We start from the raw sequence: 25,758 nt of genomic DNA on the forward strand, positions 1-25,758 counted from the left end.
ACCACTGATGCCACTAACTATATCCTGTTGAGCATTTCTGCTCCAATCCCCACAAGCTAAAAACAAGTTAAACTTGGGGCTAAAGTGCACAGAACAAAGGACTGCAACAGTTTGAAGTGACCTGCAGCGCCACCATCTTCACCTGCCATAATGGAGCTTCACCTCAAAGTTTAGATGGACAGCACTTTACCGTAGAACAACAACTGCTTTTTTTTTTTTATACTGGTGACTTCTTGGCACCTTGTGATCAACAATCAGGTGGACTTCAGCTGCAGCTGCACAGGTGTGTCAAAGTCACAGCAGGTGAGCTTGTTTGGACTGATGTCTAGTACACTGCCTCAGGTCAAAAGTCAGCTCTGCATATTTGAAATAGGAGACGTGATGATGTCTGATCTGTTTTAAAAAAATGAATTTTAATTTCCCAGGCCAAAAGTATTTTATCAGCATACAGAGTTCATACTCCCATTGTGATAGTTTTACTACATCAATTATCCAAGGTGTTTAGGAGATGTTAAAGGGTTTAATGGTTTTATTCATATACAAAATACATTTATGTCAACATCTCATGCAGGAATGTGTGGGGCATAGGCAAGAATAAGCCCGTTCATTTTTAATTTGTGTCTTGAACATTGTGAGTGAGGGCGTTTTTTAACATTTGCCTTGATTTCTCAGGGAATCATTCATGAATCGTGAAGGAAAAGACAAAAAAAGAAAAAGTCAATTCCAATGTAGCATCAGTGCATTTAATAACATATTTCTTGATATGACCTTTTTCTACAGATTAATCTCAGTCTTCTATTGAGACTAACGGCAAATGGATAATTGTCATTCAAACCTGTGAAATGATGCAAAGCACCAGACTGACCTGAGGTAATAGATTACCACCATGTTTCAGTCTTGAAAATATGGAGGTAGAGGCAATGTACACACATAACATGAACTTGATATACCATTATATAATTAAAAATATACCAGTAACAAAGTTTGACATATAAGTGGAGAAGATATTTTGACAGCACCCAGGTGTACACATTTACAAATGCTTAACAAATTGACATTCATGGGATTTTTGCTCTCTAGTACATAATTAGTTTGATGTGTTTTACAATTGAAAATAACAGACACAGCCCATTTCTCACTAACATTTCAGCTAGTTTAAATTTGCGTTTGAAGTAAGATAGCAGAAAGATTTTAACATAAGAAAAATGGGCCATTAAAAATAAAACACCACTTTATGTATGATAAATTAAAATCTGCAAATGCCATCCTTAAGAGCTATGTGATATGTGCAATTTGGAAAAAAAAAAAAAAAAAAAAACTCAATCCCCTTTGGTTAAGATGTTTTATAATCAAAAAAATGCTATACCACTCAGAAAAGTATTACCTTTTGTTCTTTTTAACATTCACAGGATGGAAGGTTTCAGAAATACTTTCTATAGAAAATTCTACAAAAGGGTATTAGATCATAGAAAGATGAGTTAATACAGAACTAGCAGTTGAAATGTGTTTAGTCTATTGACTGAACTCCAGCTTCGAGATCCCAAAGGATGAGTAACAATATAAATAAATATAAAAATAAATAAATATAAATAGTAGAGTTTTTGAGATGCAACACCTTGTATGAGTTTCTCATTTAGAAATATCAAAATTTAAATGTTACATTTCTAACTTTTAATTACAGGTCTATGTCTTGTCATTTAGCAATTTGCTTATTATTCATACAAAACAACCTTAAGCTGAAAAAGATGGTGCCTCTAGCACAGGAAATGGTGCCACCATGTGGACAACATGGACCATTTACAAAGCTGGAGACCAAGAAAATATTGTCTGATGATTAATGTGGATGTGTCTTATGGAACAGTGAACGTAACAGATCCAGAACCAAAGTGCTCTCTAGTCACCTGATGACAAACCATCTTAAAGTGAGCAGGAGTCATTTTACCAGTAACCTGAAATCAAGAGCACCAAACCTTCCACATCAACCCCTCAAGTTTAATTTCAAACACAAAAGACAGACAGCCACGTGTTATTCAAACCATTTTATTGAGGCCTGGAGGAGGGGCATACTGAAAAGGAAATTGCAATACTGGAAACTGGAGTTTAACATTTGATGGATATTGCGCCACTGGAGTCAGTTTTCCCTTTTGTGGCCGTCGTTTGTCTAGTCGGTTCTGGTGTCACAGTGGTCGTCTCTGGCTTAGAGGTTGGATATTTTGGGGCAAATGGTGGGATAAACTGAGGAAAAGGATAGGGAGGATATGGCCCATAGGGAATCTGCGGCCCGTATGGTGGAAACAGCAGCAATTGGGGCCCGTATGGTGGAAACTTTGGCACCTGATATTGCGTAGTTGGGAGTTTAGTCGTTTTTTTAGTTGTAGTAGTCTCTGCAGGGTTGGCAGAGGCCAGGAGAAGGTCAATGATAGTGAGAAAGGCTGAAAAAAGGCCCGTAGGGTGGAAACTTTGGCAACTGGGGAAGCTGAGATTGTGTAGTTGTGAAGCTGATGCGTCATTTGCGAGGTAGTTGTGGTCTCTGCAGGGGTTGGCAGAGGCCCAGGGAGAGGCCAATGATAGTGAGGAAATGGCTGAAAAGGCCCGTAGGGTGGAAACTTTGGCAACTGGGGGGAAACTGAGATTGTGTAGTTGTGGGCTTGATAGGTCATTTTTGAGTAGTTGTTGTCTCTGGGGTTGGCAGAGGCAGGAGAGGCCAATGATGTGAAAATTTGAGAAATGGCTGAAAAAGGCCCGTATAGTGAAAACTGCGGCCGTATGGTGGAAACTTTGGCAACTGGGGAAACTGAGATTGTGTAGTTGTGGGCTTAGTCGTCACGAGTAGTTGTAGTCTCTGCAGGGGTTGGCAGAGGCCCAGGGAGAGGCCAATGATAGTGAGGAAATGGCTGAAAAGGCCCGTATGGTGGAAACTGCGGCATCTGGGGCCCATATGGTGGAAAATGTGGAAAACTTGGCCACTGTGGCACCTGGGGAAATTGAGATTGTGTAGTTGTAGGCTTAGTGGAGTCATTTTGAGTAGTTGTAGTCTCTGCAGAGGTTGGCAGAGGCCCAGGAAAACCCAATGATGGTGAAATGAGAAGGCCGTATGGTGGGAAACTTTGGCAACTGGGGAAACTGAGATTGTGTAGTTGTGGGCTTGATAAGTCATTTTTGAGTAGTTGTAGTCTCTGCAAGGGGTTGGCAGAGGCCCAGGAAAGGCCAATGATAGTGAGAAATGGCTGAAAAGACACAGTATGGTGGAAACTTTGGCAACTGGGAAACTGAGATTATTGTGGTTATTGGAGCTTGATCGTCATTTTTGAGTAGTTGTAGTGGTCTCTGCGAGGTTGGCAGAGGCAGGAAGATACCAGGATAAGGTGGTAGCCAGGGAGACTGAACCATAGCTTCAGGATCTTTGGCTGCTGACTGCAGTGGTGGTCAAAGTAGCCATTGGTGCTGCTGTGGTAGTCGTGGGTACTGAGTGGTAATGAGGATAACCCTAATATGGTGCAAAGACATAAGATTGTTGAACACCCAGGTTCATGCCCAGGAGAAATCAGTGGCACTTGAGGGTATGATGGGGGGTACTTGAGTGTCTGAGGTACAGGATCACAATGATTGAGCGGAAGTAGTGGCAGGTGCAGGAGTAGTTGCAGGTGGTTTATTGCACCAGAGTGAGACGCTGGGATTCCTGCTGCTGTGGCAGCATGTAACTTCACCCGCTTGGGACAAGAACAGAACAGTGTTAAAACTGAATATAACACTTTAGTTCTTGGTAGTATCAATAACTAGCTGCAACATTGGTGAATCCAAACATGGTAACAGCAAGTCCTTAACCATCGGGGTAAGTTTGACTTTTAGCCAGAGGAAATGTTTTCATTTTACATTTCATCAATGTATGAAAGTACCTCTTGAACCATATTGCAGCCATCATATGGAACCAGCATTACAAGTGCAAGAGAGTTCATCTGCATGGTGTAGCCACAAGTGGAGGGGACCAGGGACAGAGGCATTGGGTGTGCATTTCCTGGGCAGGGATACAAAATAAGGAGAATCTCAACACAGGCGAACACTGGGGCAAGACGTTAAGTGGACATTGCACATGTATGGCACAACAGATCAATCTAATCAGTTACCTTGATCCACTGCAAACTGTGAAGCTCCAGGTCCCACTGCTCTGAACTTCATCTGGTCCCCGCCGCACTGCAGGGAAGGTGCCATGCGCTTCCATGACGCTTCTCTGGGACTGGTATCCTGTGCTTGTCCGTTTGACAAGCCTGGCAGGACACATTCAAATGTGAGCGTACTAATCAAAGCCTTACGAACAGCTTAAAATGAGTTTTAACTGAACACCTGCAAAATAAAAGACCTCGAAATCCTACCTGCAGAGTCCGCTTGATAAGCCCTTTCATCCTCCACAGCAGAAGCGTTGGACGGTGCTTTCCTGTTGCCGTTTGCGACGTGAGACTCAGCACCCCTGCCGAACACAATGGTCCCCTCTCGGACACCCATTGTTGCTTCCCTCCATTTTCCCTTTTGCCGAGTTACATGTCGTTTAGGATGATAAAAGCTTGAGGGCCTGTGAGGTACAGGATGTTTCCAGGGATGCTGAGCAGGCGTTGCATCAGGACTTTGCAAAATGGGGCAGGTCAATTTTACTTCAGCCTCTAGCCACATCATTGAGACCACATAGTTGCCATTCTGAAAGGGAAACAAGCAATTTGGTTTATAATGTACTTGATCTGTTCAATATGTGTACATTTCAATTACCAGGCTCATCCTAAAATCAAGTCAATTTAACTTTTTGAAAAATCCAATACAACTCAAAATGAAGCTGCATTTGTTGAGTAATAAACTTAAATACCTTCACTAGTGGTTAACCCATTTGCAACAATATACATTTTTAGCTGGTTAAGTCAATAGGGGTAGAGCTGTACCTCTTGTATCACATTGCAGCCATCATAGGGAGCAACCAAAACAAGACCCAAAGTGCTCTGCTGCAGCGAGTGGCCGCAGCTTTCAGGCAATTGGGTCAGAGGAAGGTGGATGTTCATTTCCTATGAGGAGACAGCAGGCAAAATTCCATGTCAGGTATTTACACGGCTTTAACAATTTCCCTTATGCAGAGAAGAAGAGTGTGCATTTGTTTACAATGCCAATGTCGGTTGGCAAATCAGCAGCTCCAGGTCCCATGGCTTTGAACTTCATCTTGGTTTGACCACAATGCAGAGCAGAGGGTTCAAGCGCTTCATGCTCCTTCATTGGCCATCACTTCCCATTCAGCTGCGATGTCTCTGCAAACATCCCTTCAGAAGTTCAGACACAAAGTTAATGCCCTTAAGTTTTAGGGTTTTGAGTATAAGCATTTTCTATGGACTTTTGTATAGCACATCAAATGAGCAAATAACTAGACAAAGAAAGCCTCACCTGAGCCTTCTGGTGATCTGTAACAACATCTCTGCCGGCAGTCCATCGTCATTTGTGGCAGCAGCAGAAGTCCTGACTCAGGTTCAGCTCTTTCCCATTGAGAATGCTCCCTGTCCTTATCTCCACCACTGATGCCTCATAACTTACCTTATCCTGTTGAGCATTTCTGCTCAATCACAACTAAAACAAGTTAAACTTGGAGGGCTAAAGTGCACAGAACAAAGGACTACAGCAGTTTGAAGTGACCTGCAGCGCCACCATCTTCACCTGCCATAATGGAGCTTCACCTCAGAAGTTTAGATGGACCAACTTTTACCGTCAAAACAAGCTCTTTTAAGGAAGCTTTTTTATACTAAGGTGACTTCTTGGCACCTTGTGATCAACCAATCAGATTGGACTTCAGCTGCAGCTGCACGAGGTGTTAATCAAAAGTCACAGCAGGTGAGCTTGTTTGGACTGATGTCTAATTACACCCCCCTCGGAGCCAAGTCAGCTCTGCATATTTGAAATAGGAAGCGTGATGATGTCTGATGTTTTAAAAAAATGAATTTTAATTTCCAGGCAAAGTATTTTATCAGCATACAGAGTTCATACTCATTGTGATAGTTTTACTACATCAATTATCCAAGGTGTTTAGGAGATGTTAAAGGGTTTAATGGTTTTATTCATATACAAAATACATTTATGTCCAACATCTCATGCAGGAATGTGTGGGGCATGAGCCAAGGGACATAAGCCGTTCATTTTTAATTTATTGTCTTAGTTGTGTGAGTGAGGAGGCGTTTTTAACATTGCCCTTGATTTCTCAATCATTCTGAATCGTGAAGGAAAGACAAAAAAAAGAAAAAGTCAATTCCAATGTAACATCAGTGCATTTAATAACATATTTCTTGATATATGACCTTTTCTACAGATTAATCTCAGTCTTCTATTCAGACTAACGGCAAATGGATAATTGTCATTCAAACCTGTGAAATGATGCAAAGCACCAGACTGACCTGAGGTAATAGTTCTCACCATATTTCCAGTCTTGAAAATATGGAGGTAGAGGTATTGTACACATAACATGAACTTGATATACCATTATATAATTAAAAATATACCAGTAACAAAGTTTGACATATAAGTGGAGAAAGATATTTTGACAGCACCCAGGTGTACACATTTACAAATACTTAACAAATTGACATTCATGGGATTTTGCTCTCTAGTACATAGTGGTTTGATGTGTTTTTACAATTGAAAATAACAGACACAGCCCATTTCTCACTAACATTCAACTAGTTTTAAGGAGTTTGCGTTTGGTAAGATAGCAAGAAGATTTTAACATAAGAAAATGGGCCATTAAAATAAAACACCACTTTATGTACTGATAATTAAATCTACAAATGCCATCCTTAAGAGCTGCTGTGATATGTACAATTTGGAAAAAGAAAAAAAAAAAAAACTCAATCCCCTTTGGTTAAGATGTTTTATAATCAAAAAATGCTATACCCTCAGAAAAGTATTACCTTTGTTCTTTTTAACATTCACAGGATGGAAGGTTTCAGAAATACTTTCTATAGAAAATTCTACAAGGGTATTAGATCATAGAAGATGAGTTAATGCAGACTGGCAGTTGGAAATGTGTTTAGTCTATTGACTGAACTCCAGCTTCAGGATCCCAAAGGATGAGTAACAATATAAATAAATATAAAAATAAATAAATATAAATAGTAGAGTTTTGAGATGCAACACTGCCCATGAGTTTCTCCATTTTAGAAATATCAAAATTTAAATGTTACATTTCTAACTTTTAATTACAGGTCTATGTCTTGTCATTTAGCAATTTGCTTATTATTCATACAAAACAACCTTAAGCTGAAAAAGATGGTGCCTCTAGCACGGAAATGGGTGCCACCATGTGGAACTTAAACATGGACCATTTACAAAGCTGGAGAGACCAAAGAAAAATATTGTCAAGTGATTAATGTGGATGTATGTATGGAACAGTGACAGTAACAGATCCAGAACCAAAGTGCTCTCTAGTCACCTGATGACAAACCATCTTAAAGTGAGCAGATCATTTTACCAGTAACCTGAAATCAAGGCACCAAACCTTCCACATCAACCCCTCAAGTTTAATTTCAAACACAAAAGACAGACAGCCACATTCAAACCATTTTATTGAGGCCTGGAGGAGGGGCATACTGAAAAGTATAATACCGACTGGAGTTTAACATTTGATGGATATTGCGCCACTGGAGTCAGTTTTCCCTTTTGTGGCCGTCGTTTGTCTAGTCGGTTCTGGTGTCACAGTGGTCGTCTCTGGCTTAGAGGTTGGATATTTTGGGGCAAATGGTGGGATAAACTGAGGAAAAGGATAGGGAGGATATGGCCCATAGGGAATCTGCGGCCCGTATGGTGGAAACAGCAGCAATTGGGGCCCGTATGGTGGAAACTTTGGCACCTGATATTGCGTAGTTGGGAGTTTAGTCGTTTTTTTAGTTGTAGTAGTCTCTGCAGGGGTTGGCAGAGGCCCAGGGAGAGGTCAATGATAGTGAGGAAATGGCTGAAAAGGCCCGTAGGGTGGAAACTTTGGCAACTGGGGAAACTGAGATTGTGTAGTTGTGGGCTTAGTCGTCATTTTTGAGTAGTTGTAGTCTCTGCAGGGGTTGGCAGAGGCCCAGGGAGAGGCCAATGATAGTGAGGAAATGGCTGAAAAGGCCCGTAGGGTGGAAACTTTGGCAACTGGGGAAACTGAGATTGTGTAGTTGTGGGCTTAGTCGTCATTTTTTTGGTAGTTGTTGTCTCTGCAGAGGGGTTGTAGAGGCCCAGGGGAAGAGCCAATGATGGTGAGGAAATGGCTGAAAAAGGCCGTATGGTGAAACTGCGGCCACGTATGGTGAAACTTTGGCAACTGGGGGAAACTGAGATTGTGTAGTTGTGGGCTTAGTCGTCACTTTTTGAGTAGTTGTAGTCTCTGCAGGGGTTGGCAGAGGCCCAGGGAGAGGCCAATGATAGTGAGGAAATGGCTGAAAAGGCCCGTATGGTGGAAACTGCGGCATCTGGGGCCCATATGGTGGAAAATGTGGAAAACTTGGCCACTGTGGCACCTGGGGAAATTGAGATTGTGTAGTTGTAGGCTTAGTCGTCATTTTTTGAGTAGTTGTAGTCTCTGCAGGGGTTGGCAGAGGCCCAGGGAGAGCCCAATGATAGTGAGGAAATGGCTGAAAAGGCCCGTATGGTGGAAACTTTGGCAACTGGGGAAACTGAGATTGTGTAGTTGTGGGCTTAGTCGTCATTTTTTGAGTAGTTGTAGTCTCTGCAGGGGTTGGCAGAGGCCCAGGGAGAGGCCAATGATAGTGAGGAAATGGCTGAAAAGGCCCGTATGGTGGAAACTTTGGCAACTGGGGAAACTGAGATTGTGTAGTTGTGGGCTTAGTCGTCATTTTTTGAGTAGTTGTAGTCGTCTCTGCAGGGGTTGGCAGAGGCCCAGGAAGATACCAAGGATAAAAAGGTGGGTAGCCAGGAGACTGAACCATAGCTTCAGGATCTTTAGCTGCTGGCTTTGCAGTGGTGGTCAAAGTAGCCATTGGTGCTGCTGTGGTAGTCGTGGGTACTGAGTGGTAATGAGGATAACCCCAATATGGTGCAAAGACATAAGATTGTTGAACACCTGGGTTCATGCTTTTGGGAGGAATCAGTGGCACTTGAGGGTATGATGGGGGGTACTTGAGTGTCTGAGGTACAGGATCCTGTGGTTGAGCGGAAGTAGTGGCAGGTGCAGGAGTAGTTGCAGGTGGTTTATTGCACCAGAGTGAGACTGGGATTCCCTGCCAAAGCATTGGCAGCATGTAACTTCCACCCTTGGGACAAGAACAGAACAGTGTTAAAACTGAATACCAACACTTTAGTTCTTGGTAGTATCAATAACTAAGCTGCAACATTTAGTGAATCAAAAAACACATCAAGTAACAGCAAGTCCCTTAATAACCATCGGGAGTAGGATTTGACTTTTAGCCAGAGGAAATGTTTTCATTTTACATTTCATCAATGTATATGAAAGTACCTCTTGAACCATATTGCAGCCATCATATGGAACCAGCATTACAAGTGCAAGAGAGTTCATCTGCATGGTGTAGCCACAAGTGGAGGACCAGGGACAGAGGCATTGGTGTGCATTTCCTGGGCAGGGATACAAATAGAGAATCTCCAACACAGAGCGGAGCACTGGGGCAAGACGTTAAGTGGACATTGCACATGTATGGCACAACAGATCAATCTAATCAGTTACCTTGATCCACTGCAAACTGTGAAGCTCCAGGTCCCACTGCTCTGAACTTCATCTGGTCCCCGCCGCACTGCAGGGAAGGTGCCATGCGCTTCCATGACGCTTCTCTGGGACTGGTATCCTGTGCTTGTCCGTTTGACAAGCCTGGCAGGACACATTCAAATGTGAGCGTACTAATCAAAGCCTTACGAACAGCTTAAAATGAGTTTTAACTGAACACCTGCAAAATAAAAGACCTCGAAATCCTACCTGCAGAGTCCGGCAGTAAACCCTTTCATCCTCCCACAGCAGAAGCGTTGGACGGTGCTTTCCTGTTGCCGTTTGCGGCATTGAGACTCGCACCCTGCACCCGAACACAATGGTCCCCTCTCGGACACCGTGTTGCTTCCCTCATTTTCCCCTTTTGCGAGTTACATGTGGTTTAGGATGATAAAGCTTGAGGGGCCTGTGAGGTACAGGATGTTTCCAGGGATGCTGAGCAGAGCGTTGCATCAGAGACTTTGCAAATAGGGCAGGTCAATTTACTTCAGCCTCTAGCCACATCATTGAGACCACATAGTTGCCGTTCTGAAAGGGGAAACAAGCAATTTGGTTTATAATGTATGATCTGTTCAATATTTGTACATTTCAATTACCAGGCTCATCTAAAATCAAGTCAATTTAACTTTTGAAAAATCCAATACAACTCAAAATGAAGCTGCATTTGTTGAGAGTAATAAACTTAAATACCTTCACTAGTAGTTATACATTTGCAACAATATACATTTTTAGCTGGTTAAGTCAATAGGGTAAGAGCTGTACCTCTTGTCATGCAGCCTCATAGGAATAACAAACAAGACCCAAAGTGCTCTGCTGCAGCGAGTGGCCGCAGCTTTCAGGCAATTGGGTCAGAGGAAATGGATGTTCATTTCCTATGAGACAACAGAAACCAGAATTCCATGTCAGGTATTTACAGCAGCAATTTCCCTTATGCAGAAGAGTGTGCATTTGTTTACAATACCAATGTCGAGTTGTAAATCAGCAGCTCCCAGGTCCATAACTGAACTTCATCTTGGTTTGACCACAATGCAGAGCAGAAGGGGTTCAAGCGCTTCCATGCTCCTTCATTGGCATCACTTCATTCAGCTGCGATGTCTCTGCAAACATCCCTTCAAGTTCAGACACAAAGTTAATGCCCTTAAGTTTTTAGGGTTTTGAGTACCAAGCATTTTTTCTATGGACTTTTGTAAGCAGCACATCAAATGAGCAAATAACTAGACAAAGAAAAACCTCACCTGAGCCTTTCTGGTTGATCTGTAACAACATCGCGACAGTCCATCGTCATTTGTGGCAGCAGCAGGGAGATCCTGACTCGAGTTCAGCTCTTTCCATTAAAGAGAATACTCCTGTCATATCTCCACCACTGATGCCTCACCTAACTACCTTATCCCTGTTGAGCATTTCTGCTCAATCCCCACAAGCTAAAACAAGTTAAAACTTGGGGCTAAAGTGCACAGAACAAGGACTGCAACAGTTTGAAGTGACCTGCAGCGCCACCCATCTTCACCTGCATAATGGAGCTTCACACTCAAGTTTAGATGGACAGCACTTTGCAGTAAGACAAACAACTGCAGGAAGCTTTTTATACTGGTGACTTCTTGGCACCTTGTGATCAACCAATCAGATTGGACTTCAGCTGTAGCTGCAGTGTAATCAAAGTCACAGCAGGTGAGCAATTTGGACTGATGTCTAATTACACTGCCCCCTCAGGTCAAGTCAGCTCTGCATATTTAGTAGGAGACGTGATGTCTGATGTTTTAAAAAAATGAATTTTTAATTTCAGGCAAGTATTTTATCAGCATACAGAGTTCATACTCATTGTGATAGTTTTACTACATCAATTATCCAAGGTGTTTAGGAGATGTTAAAGGGTTTAATGGTTTTATTCATATACAAATACATTTTTATGTCAACATCTCATGCAGGAATGTGTGGGGCATGAGCCAAGGAATAAGCCGTTCATTTTTTAATTTATTGTCTTGAACATTGTGAGTGAGGGCGTTTTAACATTTGCCTTGATTTCTCAGGAAATCATTCATGAATAAATTGAGGAAAAGACAAAAAAAAGAAAAGTCAATTCCAATGTAGCATCAGTGCATTTAATAACATATTTCTTGATATGACCTTTTCACCACAGATTAATCTCAGTCTTCTATTGAGACTAACGGCAAACAGACCATTGTCGATCAAACCTGTGAAATGATACAAAGCACCAGACTGACCTGAGGTAATAGTTCTCACCATATTTCCAGTCTTGAAAATATGGAGGTAGAGGTGTGTACCTAACATGAACTTGATATCTCATATATAATTAAAAATATACCAGTAACAAGAGTTTAGTATATAAGTGGAGAAAGATATTTTGACAGCACCAGAGTGTACACATTTACAAATGCTTAACAAATTGACATTCATAGGTTTGCTCTCTAGTACATAGTGGTTTGATGTGTTTTTACAATTGAGAAAATAACAGACACAGCCCATTTCTCTTTAACATTCAGCTAGTTTTAGAGGAGTTTTGCGTTTGGTAAGATAGCAAGGAAGATTTTAACATAGAAAATGGGTATTAAAATAAAACACCACTTTATGTACTGATAATTAAATCTACTAAATGCCATCCTTAAGAGCTGCTGTGATATGTGTACAATTTGGAAAAAGAAAAAAAAAACTCAATCCTTTGGTTAAAGATGTTTTATAATCAAAAAAATGCTATACCCTCAGAAAAGTATTACCTTTGTTCTTTTTAACATTCACAGGATGGAAGGTTTCAGAAATACTTTCTATAGAAAATTCTACAAGGGTATTAGATCATAGAAGATGAGTTAATGCAGACTGGCAGTTGGAAATGTGTTTAGTCTATTGACTGAACTCTAGCTTCAGGATCCCAAAGGATGAGTAACAATATAAATAAATATAAAAATAAATAAATATAAATAGTAGAGTTTTGAGATGCAACACTGCCCATGAGTTTCTCCATTTTAGAAATATCAAAATTTAAATGTTACATTTCTAACTTTTAATTACAGGTCTATGTCTTGTCATTTAGCAATTTGCTTATTATTCATACAAAACAACCTTAAGCTGAAAAAGATGGTGCCTCTAGCACAGGAAATGGTGCCACCATGTGGACAACATGGACCATTTACAAAGCTGGAGACAAAATATTGTCTGTGATTAATGTGGATGTGTCTTATGGAACAGTGAACATGTGAATCAGAACCAAAGTGCTCTCTAGTCACCTGATGACAAACCATCTTAAAAGTGAGCAGAGTCATTTTACCAGTAACCTGAAATCAAAGAGCACCAAACCTTCCCACATCAGCCCCTCCAGTTTAATTTCAAACACAAAAAAGACAGACAGCCACGTGTTATTCAAGCCCATTTTATTGAGGCCTGGAGGAGGGCATACTGAAAAGGAAATTGCAATACTGGAAACTGGAGTTGCGCATTTGAGTGGATATTGCCACTGAGTCAGTTTTCCCTTTTGTGGCCGTCGTTTGGCTCTAGTCGGTTCCTGGTGTGTCACAGTGGTGGAGTCTCCACAATGAGGTTGGATATTTTGGGGCAAATGGTGGGATAAACTGAGGGGAAAAAATGGGGAGGATATGGCCCTGGGAATCTGCGGCCCGTATGGTGGAAACGGCAGCAATTGGGGCCCGTATGGTGGAAACTTTGGCACCTGATATTGTGTAGTTGGGGGTTTAGTCGTTTTTTTAGTTGTAGTAGTCTCTGCAGGGGTTGGCAGAGGCCCAGGGAGAGGCCAATGATAGTGAGGAAATGGCTGAAAAGGCCCGTATGGTGGAAACTTTGGCAACTGGGGAAACTGAGATTGTGTAGTTGTGGGCTTAGTCGTCATTTTTTGAGTAGTTGTAGTCTCTGCAGGGGTTGGCAGAGGCCCAGGGAGAGGCCAATGATAGTGAGGAAATGGCTGAAAAGGCCCGTAGGGTGGAAACTTTGGCAACTGGGGAAACTGAGATTGTGTAGTTGTGGGCTTAGTCGTCATTTTTTGAGTAGTTGTTGTCTCTGCAGGGGTTGGCAGAGGCCCGAGGGGAGAAGGCCAATGATGGTGAAAATGGCTAAGAAAAGGCCCGTATGGTGAAACTGCGGCCGTATGGTGGAAACTTTGGCAACTGGGAAACTGAGATTGTGTAGTTGTGGGCAATTCGTCACTTTTGAGTAGTTGTAGTCTCTGCAGGGGTTGCTTGAGGCCCAGGAAGCCAATGATAGTGAGGAAATGGCTGAAAAAGGCCAGAAGTATGGTCAGAAGGCCTGCGGCATCTGGGGCCCATATGAGGTGGAAAATGTGAAAACTTGTGGCCACTGTGGCCTGGGAAATTGAGATTGTGTAGTTGTAGGCTTAGTCGTCATTTTGAGTAGTTGTAGTCTCTGGGGGTTGGCGAGGCCCAGGAGAAACCCAATGATAGTGAGAAATGGCTGAAAAAGGCCGTATGAAAAGGGTGAAACTTTGGCAACTGGGGAAACTGAGATTATTGTAGTTGTGGGAAGCAATCAGTCATTTTTGAGTAGTTGTAGTCTCTGCAGGGGTTGGCAGAGGCCAGGGAGAGAAGGCCAATGATAGTGAGGAAATGGCTGAAAGGCCAGTATGGTGGAAAACTTTGTGGCTGGGGAAACTGAAGTTGTGTAGTTGTGGGCTTAGTCGTCATTTTGAGTGGACAAGTCGTCTCTGCAGGGGTTGGCAGAGGCCCAGGAGAATACCAAGGATAAAGGTGGGTAGCCAGGAGACTGAACCATAGCTTCAGGATCTTTAGCTGCTAACTGCAGTGAGGTAGTCAAAGTAGCCATTGGTGCTGCTGGCCAGTGATCGTGGGTACTGAGTGGCGTGAGATAACTTAATATGGTGCAAAGACATAAGGTGTTGAACACCTGGGTTCATGCTTTTGGGAGAATCAGTGGCACTTGAGGGTATGATGGGGGGCGCGGTGTCTGAGGTACACAGGATCCCTGTGGTTGAGAAGCGGAGGAAGCCAGTGGCAGGTGCAGGAGTGGTGCAGGTGGTTTTATTGCACCAGAGTGAGACTGGGATTCCCTGCCAAAGCATTGGCAACATGTAACTTCCATAGCAGGACAAGAACAAAGAACAGTGTTAAACTGAATACCAACACTTTAGTTCTTGGTAGTATCCAATAACTAAGCTGCAACATTTAGTGAATCAAAAAAACATCAAGTAACCTTAAGTCCCTTAATAACCATCGGGAGTAGGATTTGACTTTTAGCCAGAGGAAATGTTTTTCATTTTACATTTCATCAATGTATATGAAAGTACCTCTTGAACCATATTACTATCATCATATGGAACCAGCATTACAAGTGCAAGAGTTCATCCACCGCATGGTGTAGCCACAAGTGGAGGGGACCAGGGACAGAGGCATTGGGTGTGCATTTCCTGGGCAGGGATACAAAATAAGGAGAATCTCAACACAGGCGAACACTGGGGCAAGACGTTAAGTGGACATTGCACATGTATGGCACAACAGATCAATCTAATCAGTTACCTTGATCCACTGCAAACTGTGAAGCTCCAGGTCCCACTGCTCTGAACTTCATCTGGTCCCCGCCGCACTGCAGGAAGGAGTGCCATCTTGGCCTCCATGGCCAGCTTCTCTGGGACTGGTATCCTGTGCTTGTCCGTTTGACAAGCCTGGCAGGACACATTCAAATGTGAGCGTACTAATCAAAGCCTTACGAACAGCTTAAAATGAGTTTTAACTGAACACCTGCAAAATAAAAGACCTCGAAATCCTACCTGCAGAGTCCGCTTGATAAGCCCTTTCATCCTCCACAGCAGAAGCGTTGGACGGTGCTTTCCTGTTGCCGTTTGCGACGTGAGACTCAGCACCCCTGCCGAACACAATGGTCCCCTCTCAGATGCATTGTTGCTTCCTCCATTTTCCCTTTTGCCAGTTACATGTCGTTTAGGATGATAAGCTTGAGGGCCTGTGAGTGCAGGATGTTTCCAGGGATGCTGAGCAGGCGTTGCATCAGGACTTTACCAAAATGGGGCAGGTCTAATTTTACTTCAGCCTCTATGCACATCATTGGGACCACATAGTTGCCATTCTGAAGGAAACAAGCAATTTGGTTTATAATGTACACTTGATCTGTTCAATATTTTATTTTTTCAATTACCGTTCATCCTAAAAATCCAAGTCAATTTAACACAGAAAAATCAATACAACTCAAAATGAAGCTGCATTTGTTGAGTAATAAACTTAAATACCTTCACTAGTGGTTAACCCATTTGCAACAATATACATTTTTAGCTGGTTAAGTCAATAGGGGTAGAGCTGTACCTCTTGTATCACATTGCAGCCATCATAGGGAGCAACCAAAACAAGACCCAAAGTGCTCTGCTGCAGCGAGTGGCCGCAGCTTTCAGGCAATTGGGTCAGAGGAAGTGGATGTTCATTTCCTATGAGAGACAGCAGAGCCAGAAATTCCATGTCGGGTATTTACGAAAGCTTTAACAATTTCCTTATGCAGAAGAGTGCATTTGTTTACAATACCAATGTCATTGTAAATCAGCAGCTCCAGGTCCCATATTTGAACTTCATCTTGGTTTTGACCACAATGCAGAGCGGGGTTCAACGCTTCCATGCTCCTTCATTGTCATCACTTCATTCAGCTACGATATCTCTGCAAACATCCTTCAGAAGTTCAGACACAAAGTTAATGCCCTTAAGTTTTTGCAGGGTTTTAGTACCCAAGCATTTTTCTATGGACTTTTGTAAGCAGCATCAAATGAGCAAATAACTAGACAAAAACCTCTGAACCTTCTGGTTGATCTGTAACAACATGCGGCAGTCCATCGTCGTTGTGGCAGCAGCAGAGAATCCTGACTCCGAGTTCAGCTCTTTCCCATTAAAGAGAATGCTCCCTGTCCCTTATCTCCACCACTGATGCCTCACTAACTACCTTATCCTGTTGACATTTTCTCCAATCCTAACTAAAAACAAGTTAAACTTGGGGCTAAAGTGCACAGGAGCAAAAGGACTGCAACAGTTTGAAGTGACCTGCAGCGCCACCCATCTTCACCTGTAATGGAACTTCACCTCAAGTTCCAGATGGACAGCACTTTACACGTGAACAAACAACTGCAGGAAGCTTTTTTTATACTGGTGACTTCTTGGCACCTTGTGATTAACCAATCAGATTGGACTTCAGCTGCAGCTGCACAGGTGTTAATCAAAGTCACAGCAGGTGAGCTTGTTTGGACTGATGTCTAATTACACCACCTCAGGTCAAAGTCCCAGCTCTGCATATTTGAAATAGGAACGTGATGATGTCTGATGTTTTTAAAAAAAATGAATTTTAATTTCAGGCAAAGTATTTTATCAGCATACAGAGTTCATACTCATTGTGATAGTTTTACTACATCAATTATCCAAGGTGTTTAGGAGATGTTAAAGGGGGTTTAATGGTTTTATTCATATACAAAATACATTTTATGTCAACATCTCATGCAGGAATGTGTGGGGCATGAGCCAAGGAATAAGCCGTTCATTTTTTTAATTTATTGTCTTGAACATTGTGAGTGGGGCGTTTTTAACATTTTGCCTTGATTTCTCAAATCATTCATGAATCGTGAAGAAAAAGACAAAAAAAAGTCAATTCCAATGTTAACATCAGTGCATTTAATAACATATTTCTGATATGACCTTTTTCTACAGATTAATCTCAGTCTTCTATTAGGACTAGCTGACAAATGGATAATTGTCATTCAAACCTGTGAAATGATGCAAAGCACCAGACTGACCTGAGGTAATAGTTCTCACCATATTTCCAGTCTTGAAAATATGGAGGTAAGTATTGTACACATAACATGAACGATATACCATTATATAATTAAAAATATACCCAGTAACAAAAGTTTGACATATAAGTGGAAAAGATATTTTGACAGCATGCCCAGGTGTACACATTTACAAATGTAACAAATTGACATTCATGGGATTTTGCTCTCTAGTACATAATTAGTTTTGATGTGTTTTACAATTGAAAAATAACAGACACAGCCCATTTCTCACTAACATTCAACTAGTTTAGGAGTTTAGTTGGTAAAGATATGCAAAGAAGGAATTTTAACATAAAGAAAATGGGCCATTAAAATAAAACACCACTTTATGTACTGATAATTAAATCTCTAAATGCCATCCTTAAGGCACAACAGCATTGATATGTACAATTTGGAAAAAGAAAAAAAAAAAACTCAATCCTTTGGTTAAGATGTTTATAATCAAAAATACTATACCCTCAGAAAAGTATTACCTTGTTCTTTTTAACATTCCACAGGATGGAAAGGTTTCAGAAATACTTTCTATAGAAAATTCTACAAGGGTATTAGATCATAGAAGATGAGTTAATGCAGACTGGCAGTTGGAAATGTGTTTAGTCTATTGACTGAACTCCAGCTTCAGGATCCCAAAGGATGAGTAACAATATAAATAAATATAAAAATAAATAAATATAAATAGTAGAGTTTTGAGATGCAACACTGCCCATGAGTTTCTCCATTTTAGAAATATTATCAAAATTTAAATCACATTTCTAACTTTTAGTACAGGTCTATGTCTTTGTCGTTTTTAGCAATTTGCTTGTATTCATACAAAAACAACCTTAAGCTGAAAAAGATGGTGCCTCCTAGCACGGGAAATGGTGCCACCATGTGGACATGGACCATTTACAAAGCTGGAGACCAAGAAAATATTGTCTGATGATTAATGTGGATGTGTCTTATGGAACAGTGAACGTAACAGATCCAGAACCAAAGTGCTCTCTAGTCACCTGATGACAAACCATCTTAAAGTGAGCAGGAGTCATTTTACCAGTAACCTGAAATCAAGAGCACCAAACCTTCCACATCAACCCCTCAAGTTTAATTTCAAACACAAAAGACAGACAGCCACGTGTTATTCAAACCATTTTATTGAGGCCTGGAGGAGGGGCATACTGAAAAGGAAATTGCAATACTGGAAACTGGAGTTTAACATTTGATGGATATTGCGCCACTGGAGTCAGTTTTCCCTTTTGTGGCCGTCGTTTGTCTAGTCGGTTCTGGTGTCACAGTGGTCGTCTCTGGCTTAGAGGTTGGATATTTTGGGGCAAATGGTGGGATAAACTGAGGAAAAGGATAGGGAGGATATGGCCCATAGGGAATCTGCGGCCCGTATGGTGGAAACAGCAGCAATTGGGGCCGTATGGTGAAACTTTGGCACCTGATGTGCGTAGTTGGGAGTTTAGTCGTTTTTTTAGTTGTAGTAGTCTCTGCAGGGGTTGTAGAGGCAGGAAGATCAATGATAATAGTGAAATGGCTGAAAAGGCCCGTATGGTGGAAACTTTAGCAACTGGAAACTGAGATTGTGTAGTTATTGGGCTTAGTCGTCATTTTGAGAGTGGTTATTCAGTCTCTGCAGGGGTTGGCAGAGGCCCAGGAGAAACCAATGATAGTGAGGAAATGGCTGAAAAAGACCCGTGGAATTGAAGCACTGGCAACTGGGGAAGCTGAGATTGTGTGGTTGTGGGCTTAGTCGTCATTTTTTGAGTAGTTGTTGTCTCTGCAGGGGTTGGCAGAGGCCCAGGGAGAGGCCAATGATGGTGAGGAAATGGCTGAAAAGGCCCGTATGGTGGAAACTGCGGCCCGTATGGTGGAAACTTTGGCAACTGGGGAAACTGAGATTGTGTAGTTGTGGGCTTAGTCGTCACTTTTTGAGTAGTTGTAGTCTCTGCAGGGGTTGGCAGAGGCCCAGGGAGAGGCCAATGATAGTGAGGAAATGGCTGAAAAGGCCCGTATGGTGGAAACTGCGCTCTGGGGCCCATATGGTGGAAAATGTGAAAACCTTGGCCACTGTGGCACCTGGGAAATTGAGATTGTGTAGTTGTAGGCTTAGTCGTCATTTTTTGAGTAGTTGTAGTCTCTGCAGGGTTGGCAGAGGCAGAGGAGCCCAATGATGAGTGAGGAAATGGCTGAAAAGGCCCGTATGGTGGAAACTTTGGCAACTGGGGAAACTGAGATTGTGTAGTTGTGGGCTTAGTCGTCATTTTTAGTGGTTGTAGTCTGCAGGGGGTTGGCAGGAGGCCCAGGGAAGAGCCAATGATAGTGAGGAAATGGCTGAAAAGGCCATTATGGTGGAAGCTTTGACAGCGACTGAGATTGTGTAGTTGTGGGCTTAGTCGTCATTTTTGAGTAGTTGTAGTCGGGTTGGCAGAGGCCAGGAAGATACCAAGGATACCAAAAAGGTGGAGTAGCCAGGGAGACTGAACCATAGCTTCAGGATCTTTGGCTGCTGTGGCTTACATTGGTGGTCAAAGTAACCATTAATTGCTGCTGTGGTGGTCGTGGGTACTGAGTGGTAATGAGGATAACAATATGGTGCAAAGACATAAAAGATTGTTGGTACTGGTTCATGCTTTTGGGAGAATCAGTGGCACTTGAGGGGTATGATAGGGGGGTACTTGAGTGTCTGAGGTACAGGATCCTGTGGTTGACGGAAGTAGTGGCGGGTGCAGGTAGTTGCGGGTTTTATTGCACCAGAGTGAGACTGGGATTCCTGCCAAGCATTGGCAGCATGTAACTTCCACCCTTGGGACAAGAACAGAACAGTGTTAAAACTGAATACCAACACTTTGGTTCTTGGTAGTATCAATAACTAAGCTGCAACATTTAGTGAATCAAAAAACACATCAAGTAACAGCAAGTCCCTTAATAACCATCGGGAGTAGGATTTGACTTTTAGCCAGAGGAAATGTTTTCATTTTACATTTCATCAATGTATATGAAAGTACCTCTTGAACCATATTGCAGCCATCATATGGAACCAGCATTACAAGTGCAAGAGAGTTCATCTGCATGGTGTAGCCACAAGTGGAGGGGACCAGGGACAGAGGCATTGGGTGTGCATTTCCTGGGCAGGGATACAAAATAAGGAGAATCTCAACACAGGCGAACACTGGGGCAAGACGTTAAGTGGACATTGCACATGTATGGCACAACAGATCAATCTAATCAGTTACCTTGATCCACTGCAAACTGTGAAGCTCCAGGTCCCACTGCTCTGAACTTCATCTGGTCCCGCCGCACACAGGAAGGTGCCATGCGCTTCCATGGCGCTTCTCTGGGACTGGTATCCTGTGCTTGTCCGTTTGACAAGCCTGGCAGGTTCACATTCAAATGTGGTAATGCTAATCAAAGCCTTCACGAACAACAAAATGAGTTTTAACTGAACACCTGCAAAATAAAGACACACCGAAATCCCTACCTGCCAGAAGTCCGCTTGATAAGCCCTTTCATCCTCCACAGCAGGGCGTTGGGCCGATTACTTTCCTGTTGCCGTTTGCGACGTGAGACTCAGCACCCCTGCCGAACACAATGGTCCCCTCTCGGACACCCATTGTTGCTTCCCTCCATTTTCCCTTTTGCCGAGTTACATGTCGTTTAGGATGATAAAAGCTTGAGGGCCTGTGAGGTACAGGATGTTTCCAGGGATGCTGAGCAGGCGTTGCATCAGGACTTTGCAAAATGGGGCAGGTCAATTTTACTTCAGCCTCTAGCCACATCATTGAGACCACATAGTTGCCATTCTGAAAGGGAAACAAGCAATTTGGTTTATAATGTACTTGATCTGTTCAATATTGTACATTTCAATTACCAGGCTCATCCTAAAAATCAAGTCAATTTAACTTTTTGAAAAATCCAATACAACTCAAAATGAAGCTGCATTTGTTGAGTAATAAACTTAAATACCTTCACTAGTGGTTAACCCATTTGCAACAATATACATTTTTAGCTGGTTAAGTCAATAGGGGTAGAGCTGTACCTCTTGTATCACATTGCAGCCATCATAGGGAGCAACCAAAACAAGACCCAAAGTGCTCTGCTGCAGCGAGTGGCCGCAGCTTTCAGGCAATTGGGTCAGAGGAAGTGGATGTTCATTTCCTATGAGAACAGCAAACCAGAATTCCATGTCAGGTATTTACAGCTTTAACAATTTCCCTTATGCAGAAGAGTGTGCATTTGTTTTACAATACCAATGTCGAGTTGGCAAATCAACGCTCCAGGTCCCATGGCTTTAGGAAAAGCCTTCTGTCTTAAGTTTGACCACAATGCAGAGCAGGGTTCAGCGCTCTGCTCCTTCATTGGCCATCACTTCATTCAGCTGCGATGTCTCTGCAAACATCCCTTCAAGTTCAGACACAAAGTTAATGCCCTTAAGTTTTAGGGTTTTTAATTATAACATTTTCTATGGACTTTTGTAAGCAGCACATCAATGAGCAAATAACTAGACAAAAGAAAACCTCACCTGAGCCTTCTGGTTGATCTGTAACAACATGCGGCAGTCCATCGTCATTTGTGGCAGCAGCAGAGGAGATCTGACTCCCGAGTTCAGCTCTTTCCATTAAAAGAATGCTCCCTGTCCTTATCTCCACCACTGATGCCTGCTAACTACCTTATCTGTTGAGCAATTTCTGCTCAATCCCCACAACTAAAACAAGTTAAACTTGGGGCTAAAGTGCACAGGAGCAAAAAAGGACTGCAACAGTTTGAAAGTGACCTGCAGCGCCACCCATCTTCACCTGCCATAATGGAGCTTCTCAAGTTTAGATGGACAGCACTTTACCGTAGAACCAAACAACTGCAGGAAGCTTTTTATACTGGTGACTTCTTGGCACCTTGTGATCAACCAATCAGATTGGACTTCAGCTGCAGCTGCACAGGTGTTAATCAAAGTCACAGCAGGTGAGCTTGTTTGGACTGATGTCTAATTACACACTTCCCCTCAGGTCAAGTCAGCTCTGCATATTTGAAATAGGGAGGCAGTAGATGTCTGATGTTTTTTAAAAAAATGAATTTTAATTTCAGACAAAGTATTTTATCAACATACAAGTTCATACTCATTGTGATGGTTTTACTACATCAATTATCCAAGGTGTTTAGGAGATGTTAAAGGGGGTTTAATGGTTTTATTCATATACAAAATACATTTTATGTCAACATCTCATGCAGGAATGTGTGGGGCATGAGCCAAGGAATAAGCCGTTCATTTTTTTAATTTATTGTCTTGAACATTGTGAGTGAGGGCGTTTTTTAACATTTGCCTTGATTTCTCAGGAAATCATTCATGAATCGTGAAGGAAAAGACAAAAAAAGAAAAAGTCAATTCCAATGTAGCATCAGTGCATTTAATAACATATTTCTTGATATGACCTTTTTCTACAGATTAATCTCAGTCTTCTATTGAGACTAACGGCAAATGGATAATTGTCATTCAAACCTGTGAAATGATGCAAAGCACCAGACTGACCTGAGGTAATAGTTCTCACCATATTTCCAGTCTTGAAAATATGGAGGTAGAGGTATTGTACACATAACATGAACTTGATATACCATTATATAATTAAAAATATACCAGTAACAAAGTTTGACATATAAGTGGAGAAAGATATTTTGACAGCACCCAGGTGTACACATTTACAAATGCTTAACAAATTGACATTCATGGGATTTTGCTCTCTAGTACATAATTAGTTTGATGTGTTTTTACGAATTGAAAAATAACAGACACAGCCCATTTCTCACTAACATTCAACTAGTTTTAAGAGGTTTTGCGTTTGGTAAAGATAGCAAGAAGATTTTTAACATAAGAAAATGGGCCATTAAATAAAACACCACTTTATGTACTGATAATTAAATCTACAAATGCCATCCCTTAAGAGCTGCTGTGATATGTACAAATTTTAGGAAAAAGAAAAAAAAAAAACTCAATCCTTTGGTTAAAAATGTTTTATAATCAAAAAATATACCCTCAGAAAAGTATTGCCTTGTTCTTTTTAACATTCTGCAGGATGGAAGGTTTCAGAAATACTTTCTATAGAAAATTCTACAAGGTATTAGATCATAAAGATAAGTTAATGCAGACTGGCGGTTGGAAATGTGTTTGAGAAAGTCTATTGACTGAAGTCTGGCTTAAGGATCCCAAGATGAGTAACAAAAAAAAAAATTATATATAAATAAATGGCAGAGTTATTAGATGCAACACTGCCCATGAGTTTCTCCATTTTAGAAATATCAATTTAAATGTTACATTTCTAACTTTTAAATACAGGTCTAGTCTTGTCATTTAGCAATTTGCTTATTATTCATACAAAACAACCTTAAGCGGAAAAAGATGGTGCCTCTAGCACAGGAAATAGTGCCACCATGTGGACAACATGGACCATTTACAAAGCTGGAGACCGAGAAAATTCTGTCTCATGAGTAATGTGGATGTTTCTTATGGAACAGTGAACGTAACAGATCCAGAACAAAAGTGCTCTCTAGTCACCTGATGACAAACCATCTTAAAGTGAGCAGGAGTCATTTTACCAGTAACCTGAAATCAAGGACACCAAGCCTTCCATCAACCTCAAGTTGAATTTCAAACACTAAGGCCAGACAGCCAGTGTTATTCAAACCATTTTATTGAGGCCTGGAGGAGGGGCATACAGAAAAGGAAATTGCAATACTGGAAACTGGAGTTTAACATTTGATGGATATTGCGCCACTGGAGTCAGTATGGGTTCAGTTTTCCCTTTTGTGGCCGTCGTTTGTCTAGTCGGTTCTGGTGTCACAGTGGTCGTCTCTGGCTTAGAGGTTGGATATTTTGGGGCAAATGGTGGGATAAACTGAGGAAAAGGATAGGGAGGATAGGGCCCATAGGGAATCTGCGGCCCGTATGGTGGAAACGGCAGCAATTGGGGCCCGTATGGTGGAAACTTTGGCACCTGATATTGTGTAGTTGGGGAGTTTGATACGTTTTTTTAGTTGTAGTAGTCTCTGCAAGGGGTTGAGAGGCAGGGGAGAGGCCAATGATAGTGAGGAAATGGCTGAAAAGGGCCCATGTAGGTGGAAGCAGCTGGGGAAACTGAGATTGTGTAGTTGTGGGCTTAGTCGTCATTGCAGGTAGTTGTAGTCTCTCTGCAGGGGGGTTGGCAGAGGCCAGGGGAGAAGGCCAATGATAGTGAGGAAATGGCTGAAAAGGCCCGTATGGTGGAAACTGTGGCATCTGGGGCCCATATGGTGGAAAACTTGGCAACTGTGGCACCTGGGGAAATTGAGATTGTGTAGTTGTGGGCTTAGTCGTCATTTTTTGAGTAGTTGTAGTCTCTGCAGGGGTTGGCAGAGGCCCAGGGAGAGGCCAATGATGGTGAGGAAATGGCTGAAAAGGCCCGTATGGTGCAAACTGCGGCATCTGGGGCCCATATGGTGGAAAACTTGGCACCTGGGGAAATTGAGATTGTGTAGTTGTGGGCTTAGTTGTCATTTTTTGAGTAGTTGTAGTCGTCTCTGCAGGGGTTGGCAGAGGCCCAGGAAGGCCACGAGGATAAAAGATTGGGTAGCAGGAAACTGAACCATAGCTTTCAGGATCTTTAGCTGCTGGCTTTGCAGTGGTGGTCAAGAAGTAGCCATTGGTGCTGCTGTGGTAGTCGTGGGTACTGAGGGTGTGAGGATAGCTTTAATATGGTGCAAAGACATAAGGTTGTTGAACACCTGGGCTCATGCTTTTGGGGAGGCATCAGTGGCACTTGAGGTATGATGGGGGTACCCAGTGTCTGAGATACAGGATCCTGTGGTTGACGACCAGTAGCTTGGGGTGCAGTTGCAGGTGGTTTATTGCACCAGAGTGAGACTGGGATTCCCTGCCAAAGCATTGGCAGCATGTAACTTCCACCCTTGGGACAAGAACAGAACAGTGTTAAAACTGAATACCAACACTTTAGTTCTTGGTAGCATCAATAACTAAGCTGCAACATTTAGTGAATCAAAAAACACATCAAGTAACAGCAAGTCCCTTAATAACCATCGGGAGTAGGATTTGACTTTTTGCCAGAGGAAATGTTTTCATTTTACATTTCATCAATGGAAATGAAAGTACCTCTTGAATGTGTACAGCCATCATATGGGCCAACATCACAAGTGTAAGCTAAATCTGCATGGTGTAGCCACAAGTGGAGGGGACCAGGGACAGAGGCATTGGGTG

At 42.2% G+C, this 25,758-nt stretch overlaps 2 protein-coding genes and 1 long non-coding RNA gene across 4 annotated transcripts; all 3 read right to left on the bottom strand.

The window, feature by feature from the left end:
- Positions 1 to 3,284: 3,284 nt before the first annotated feature.
- On the bottom strand, positions 3,285 to 10,713 carry LOC118118337. Its single transcript, XM_047341855.1, has 8 exons — positions 10,689 to 10,713; positions 10,528 to 10,599; positions 4,926 to 4,972; positions 4,371 to 4,689; positions 4,125 to 4,265; positions 3,897 to 4,015; positions 3,659 to 3,710; positions 3,285 to 3,487 (listed from the first exon to the last, which is right to left on the bottom strand). The coding sequence occupies exons 4-8, from the start codon at positions 4,666 to 4,668 to the stop codon at positions 3,285 to 3,287; spliced, it is 813 nt and encodes a 270-aa protein (XP_047197811.1). The 5' UTR covers positions 4,669 to 4,689; positions 4,926 to 4,972; positions 10,528 to 10,599; positions 10,689 to 10,713.
- LOC118117382 (leucine-rich repeat extensin-like protein 5) lies at positions 7,638 to 9,546 on the bottom strand. Of its 2 annotated transcripts, XM_047342025.1 has the most exons (4): positions 9,467 to 9,546; positions 8,796 to 9,263; positions 8,325 to 8,453; positions 7,638 to 8,154 (listed from the first exon to the last, which is right to left on the bottom strand). In XM_047342025.1, the coding sequence occupies exons 1-4, from the start codon at positions 9,530 to 9,532 to the stop codon at positions 8,038 to 8,040; spliced, it is 780 nt and encodes a 259-aa protein (XP_047197981.1). In that variant the 5' UTR covers positions 9,533 to 9,546; the 3' UTR covers positions 7,638 to 8,037. The 2 variants fall into 2 exon arrangements, with proteins under 2 accessions (XP_047197981.1, XP_047197980.1); XM_047342024.1 differs by having other exon boundaries at positions 8,325 to 9,263.
- A 10,353-nt stretch (positions 10,714 to 21,066) lies between the features above and the next one.
- Positions 21,067 to 21,782, bottom strand: LOC124854465. Its single transcript, XR_007034704.1, has 3 exons — positions 21,770 to 21,782; positions 21,559 to 21,677; positions 21,067 to 21,322 (listed from the first exon to the last, which is right to left on the bottom strand). It is a non-coding gene; the product is annotated as an uncharacterized LOC124854465 (long non-coding RNA).
- Positions 21,783 to 25,758: the final 3,976 nt, after the last annotated feature.

This window comes from Hippoglossus stenolepis, chromosome 11 (genome assembly GCF_022539355.2).
Source record: "Hippoglossus stenolepis isolate QCI-W04-F060 chromosome 11, HSTE1.2, whole genome shotgun sequence".
Taxonomy (NCBI): Eukaryota; Metazoa; Chordata; class Actinopteri; order Pleuronectiformes; family Pleuronectidae; genus Hippoglossus; species Hippoglossus stenolepis.